Source organism: Dipodomys merriami, unplaced genomic scaffold (genome assembly GCF_024711535.1).
Source record: "Dipodomys merriami isolate MVZ:Mamm:240054 unplaced genomic scaffold, mDipMer1.0.p SCAF_4, whole genome shotgun sequence".
NCBI lineage: Eukaryota > Metazoa > Chordata > Mammalia > Rodentia > Heteromyidae > Dipodomys > Dipodomys merriami.
The window spans coordinates 57507150-57513149 of record NW_027205603.1 but is presented as its reverse complement, the minus strand read 5'-3'; the positions used below and the strand labels follow the sequence as shown (position 1 = coordinate 57513149).

General features: G+C 42.3%; 1 protein-coding gene across 2 annotated transcripts in view; it reads left to right on the top strand.

The window, feature by feature from the left end:
• Positions 1-5210: 5210 nt before the first annotated feature.
• Pip4p2 (phosphatidylinositol-4,5-bisphosphate 4-phosphatase 2) overlaps positions 5211-6000 on the top strand; it is a 58066-nt gene continuing 57276 nt past the window's right edge. For both annotated transcript variants that reach the window (XM_069991037.1, XM_069991036.1), the window contains exon 1: positions 5211-5470. In XM_069991037.1, coding sequence (XP_069847138.1) covers positions 5365-5470 — 106 coding nt within the window. In that variant the 5' untranslated portion in view covers positions 5211-5364. The remainder of the gene's footprint in view (positions 5471-6000) is intronic.

The following is a 6000-nucleotide window of genomic DNA, read 5'->3' as shown; positions in this document are numbered from 1 at the left end:
CTGGGCATCTCAGGAAGATACGAGGATAGATTTTTATTAGGAAATTTAAAAAGTAAGAATTATAAAATGTTAAAGATGAACTTCCCTACCACAGCCTACTCCAAACTTTTCTGGTTGCATCTCTTACTTCCCACCCCAAGCTTCTCTTTGCTCAGACAATAGATTTTTTTTGCTGTTCTGTCAAATGCTAAGCATACTTCCTCTTTGTGGCCATGTTGTCCACTATGCACACAGCTGCTCAAATGTCACTAAAGTAACTCCAGTCTCTCAAAGCCAGGCAGTAACCTAGAGTCTCCAGCCATTTTCTTTCCCATATTTTCCAACATTTGTACCATCTAACCCTCTTATATGTATGTATATGTACTCATGTTCATGTGTGTATATTACATATATCCTTGTTAAATATTGTCAATCTCCTTTTATGAGTTCAGGGATTTTGAATTGTCTAGAACATTACCTGGCACACAAAAAGTGTGAGTGAATCAGTGAATGAGTAGTAATATGCTGCCAAACTCTTAAACATTGAAAAATATGTCAGTGTTAAATAAACTGTAATTAACAGTCAGTCAAACATTTGGGAAGATGGAATCCAAAGGAGAAAATAAAACCAGAATGTAGCTCTGCATTCTGTGAGTATGAAGGAAAAAAATTTCTAAGACGGTTAACGGTTAATTTCTTACCTAACTGGCTTCTGAAATCATAGGAAAAGGAAGTTTCTCATAAAATGTGTTTGCACATTTTTCAACTGTTTTTATTATCTAAAATAGGTTTCCTATATGAAATGCATATTGCATATATTTATCATATAGATGAACATGTCAAGTAAATGTGTGTATATAAGTATATATTTATCAAAAAACATATGTCATGTAATTCTGTGTGTGTGTGTGTTTGTGTGTGTGTGTGTGTATAGGGTAGTATGGACGTATGTCTCCAAAGGGTAAAAGTGCTTTATTTGTGGGCAATAGTCCTGGGCTTGAACTCAGGGTCTGAGCAGTTCTTGAACTTCTTTTGCTCAAAGCTAGCATTCTACCATTGTTAGAGATAAAAATCTCATGGACTGGGGCTGGGAAGGTGGCTCAGTGGTAGAGCGCTTGCCTTGCATGCCAGAGGCCCTGGGTTTGATTCCTCAGCACCACATAAGCAAAAAGAAAAAAGCCGGAAGTGGCGCTGTGGCTCAAGTGGTAGAGCGCTAGCCTTGAGCTGAAGAGCTGAGGGACAGCGCCCAGGCCCAGAGTTCAGGCCCCATGACCGGACCCCAAAAAAAAAAAAATCTCATGGACTTTCCCACCTGGGTTGCCTTTGAACTTCGACCCTCAGATTTGAGGTACAATATTTGCCTAGTATGTTGTTGTTGCTGAGTACTAACAAACATTGTAAAACTAATTTTTGCAGATTTATTAATCAGTTTGATCTGCCATAACATATGCAACAGTTGGATAGTTTAAACAACCGAACTTTATTACCTCATGATTTTGGAGGCTGGAAGTCCAAGATCAAAATCTAACAAGTTTGATTTCCAATGAGAGTTGTTTTCAAAACTTGCAAGGTGGCCATATTTTAAGTGTGTATTATTTCCTCAGGGAATGCTTGTAGAGAAAATAAGCAATAAGATCACTGGTATCTCTTATAAGGAGAATAATTCTATTGAAACAGCACCCCACTTTTATGACTTCATAATCTAATTACCTAATTTGGGAATCTCATCTCTCCAGATATAGTCACATCACAGGTTAGCCTCAACATATGAATTTCAGTCATATGAATATTCAGTCATAGATGTACTACTCTTTTATAAAAAAAAAATCAAAGGAAACAAAGAGAAAAGAGAGAAGGAAACAAGAACATGGAGAGAAAGAAAAGAGAGAAAAGAAAGATAACTATTTTGTACCACTTTGACTAATGTTGCATTTCTCCAAGCTTAATTATCAGTATTTCTTTTTTTGGGGGTGGGATGGGGGTCCGGTCCTGGGGTCTGAACTCTGGACCTGGGCGCTGTCCCTCAGCTCTTCAGCTCATGGCTAGCGCTCTACCACTTGAGCCACAGTGCCACTTCTGGCTTTTTTCTTTTTGCTTATGTGGTGCTGAGGAATCGAACCCAGGGCCTCATGCATGCAAGGCAAGCGCTCTACCACTGAGCCACCTTCCCAGCCCAATTATCAGTATTTCTAATGAGCATATGAAAATGCTAAAATATAACCAATTGAGATATTAATCTAGTTGAGTTAACTGGTTTGAAAACACTGGTGAAGAGATGAAGTAGGAAGAATCACACATCAAAACCACATTTTGTGTTAATAAAAAAATCTGCTGCTGAAAAGGGCAACTACTTCCATACATAAAATTACTTCTACAATTTTTACCCTAAGACACAAACACACACAAACTTCTCAGAGGAACTTCTTTGAGGATAGTGAAATATACCTGATATTGCTTTCAAGGCACTAATTATAACTGGTAATTATGTTAACAGACAAGCAGGTTAGGTCCTTGAAATAGCATGATAAATTAAGATGTAGTTATCACAATATTATCATGTAGAAGTTATTAAAATTTTTTAACCAAAATGTTTGTTTTCATGGTTAATAGAGTAACAAATGGTCATATTTTCCCTATTTCTCTGTTTCTTTCTTATTTGTTTATTGAGAAAGCTTCTAGCTATATAGCTCAGCTGGTCTTGAACTTCAAATCATCCTGCCTTAAATTCTAAATTCTTGGATTATAGATGTTTACCACTTCACTGGGCAAATGATCGTATTTGCATTATATACTAACAATCTTTCTAATGTCTTCCTGCAATTGAGTTTACCTCCATTACAAGAAATGGTTTTTCTTATTTGCCTCATCTCTATTGTAGTGTTTACTAGTAGATATTTTATTTATAAATACAAAACACATCTGAACCAAAAAGAACATGAAACTGAGGCAAATTATGTGTACTCATCTATCAATCGTCTATCTATTTTCCTGTATTTATCAATAGGCTTTTGTTTTTAGAGCCATGATTTGAATTCAAGGCCTTGCATCACTTGCTAGACTGATGCTGTACACTTGAGCCAGACCTCCAACCCTATTTTTTGCTTGTTAGTTTTGATATTGGCTGTCAAAGACCACCACATCAAGACCCAGATGCAGAAAGAAACAGAGACTGGGGCCCCGCACTCCTTCTTGAGGGCATGCCTTCAATAATCTAGGGACCTTCTACCAAGGCCCCCAGCACCTCCCACAATGGTTACCACAATGAGGACCAAGCCTTTACATATGGCTATTGGGTAATAGTCATCCAACCTGTACCACGATTCTTTGATTCCTATAATCTTTTTTTTTTTTTTTTTTGTCGATTGTGGGACTTGAACTCTAGGCCTGGGCACTGTCCCTCAGCTCTTCAGCTCAAGGCTAGCGCTCTACCACTTGAGCCACAGTGCCACTTCTGGATTTTTCTGCTTATGTGGTGCTGAGGATTCAAACCCAGGGCCTCATGCAGGCAAGGCAAGTGCTCTACCACTGAGCCACCTTCCAGCCTGATTCCTAAAATCTTTTAAAAGTCAATAGCCTCCTGTCTACCACTATAAAAATACTGTTATTCACCTTGTAAGGTATAGGCATTTTTGCAGAGAGTGCTATGTTGTGATGCTTCAGTTTCCTAAACTTACACATGCCTTTAGTTATCTCATATGAGGATACTTATTTTTCATTTTATCCATGTTACTGATAACAAGAGATACTGCACAAGAGAAACCACCATTCTTTGATGTTTCCCCTAGGATTTCTAGCTGATACCTAAATGGATTTTCTGGAAGAAAGCGCATGTCTGCAGAGAACAAAACAAGGACCCTTTTTAAAGTAACATGAGACATGGTTTCAAATGTCTGACATTTGCTTCTCCTTATAACCACTGAAATCTATAGCTGAGATTACCAGGCTCATTTTTTGCTTAGCTTGACTTTGCTACCTCTCTCAAGCTGAGGACTGAGACCAGGCTCTAGATATCTGTGGAGGCCCACTAAGAGAGCAATAATATTTCTAGACAATGCCTATTTTCTTAATGCTCTCTTTCTCTCTCTGGCAGTACTTGGCTTTGAATTCAGTGTCAGTGTCACACTTCCTAGGCAAATACCAACATCTGAGTCAAGTCTCCTGCCCCTTTTTGTTGTCCTCTCTTACTTTTCAGATAGGGTTTCCTGCCTTTTGTCTTGGCTAATCTTGCTCTGTGATCCTCTTACCTATGCTGCCCAAATAGCGGAGATTATAAGGAATTTTGTTGAGATCAGGTCTAACTTCTTTCTCTTTTTTTTTTTTGGTCTGGACTGGCTTTGGACCACATCCTCCCAATCTTTGCGTATTTCATTTTTTATTCTGGTGTATTACAAAAACAAACTCTGATTTACTTTTGTTTTGAGTCAACAACTTTAGAACTATGGCAAACCACCAAAAAAGAAAGGAAGAAAGAAAAGAAAAAAGAAACCCTAAACAGTAACACAAAACTAAGCTTAGCTTTTCTGGTTTCTAACTTGTTTACAAGTAGATTATTTTAAAACATGATTGCCAGAATATTATTTATACTTGTCTCCCATTATATTTTAACCTTTTATGTGGCAGGGACAAAAAACGTATCTCACAGAGCAACATATTTTGTAAAGTGCAACTTGTGAAAGCCAGCACACATGCATAGGTACTGTTAAAAATCCTAAAGTGTGATGTTAAAAAACACACACACACAACAACAATAAGGGAAATGGGGCTTGCTATGTCTGCAAAATCTACTTCCTCTTAAATAACACAAGAGGAGCAATTATTTCCTAACAAAGAACCCCTCCAGAAGGAATTGATGACCCTAGAAATAAGCCTTCTTTGTACAATTGCTACAAAGTTGGACAGCAAAGTCAGTCGCCTTGCCTCCCTGGGGGAGCTAAACTTGGTTATTGGTGTTTGCTCTAGTTTTCCTGTAATCAAGATCGGCCTTTTCTCCGAATCCCTTTCAAGGCTGCTCTAGTCTCCACCTTTGCCTTGGCGAACAGACACCCCCTCCCCCTCCCGGGACCCCTCCCCGCGCGGCTTGGCCCCTCCCCCTCCCAGCTTTCCCCCGCAGCCCTAATTTGTTCTTCTTTTCTCCACTGGCTGGGCTCCGGCTCCACCACGTCTCCCCCCCCCCCCCCCCCCCAGCTCTTTCTTCCTCGCGGCCCTCTCCTCCCCCAGCATGCCTCCCCTCCCCCGCCCCTCGGTCCCGCACCCTCTCCTCCCTCCGCCTCCAGCCTTGTGACACATCCCGGCGGCGGCGGCCGCGGCGGCGCTGGCCACCCCCTCCGTCCCAGCCGCAGCCTCCGGCTCAGCCCCCCGCCGGCCCCGCCGCTGCTGCCGTCAGCCATGGCTGCGGATGGGGTGGACGAACGCTCGCCTCTGCTGTCAGCATCCCATTCGGGAAATGTCACTCCCACCGCCCCGCCGTACTTGCAAGAAAGCAGCCCCCGAGGTAAGGCCGGCGGAGAGACCGAGGGCGAGCCCCGGCGCGGAGCGAGCCCCGGCGCGGAGGCGGAGGCCGGCTTCGCACTTGGGCTGGGGAAGGATGCTGACCGGGACTTCCCCGGCCGCTTCCCCGCAGGGCTCTGCTGCTGCTGCTGCTGCTGCTGTGTGTCTGTGTGTGTGTGTATGTGTGTGTGTGTGTGGTGTGTGTGTGTGTGTGTGTGGTGTGTGTGTGTGTTGTGTATGTGTGTGTGTGTATACGTACGTACTTCTTATCTAGGGGATACCGAATGTGCTAGGCATTTCCCAAGCCTCGCCTTGCTATTTTCAAGGCAGCGCCTGCGTCTAGCTGGGAGGTGGTGCAGACCTTTCACAGTCATTCACAAATCCTTCTGGGTTGCTCGGGGACCAGGAGAAGTGCTCACCTTGCATCTGCCCTTGACAAGACTTCAGCTTGAAAAATAGATAGCTCAGACGTTAACCACCAACACTGTTCAACCAGGGAACTGCCTTGACAAAAGGAATATAGTTCATATTTCT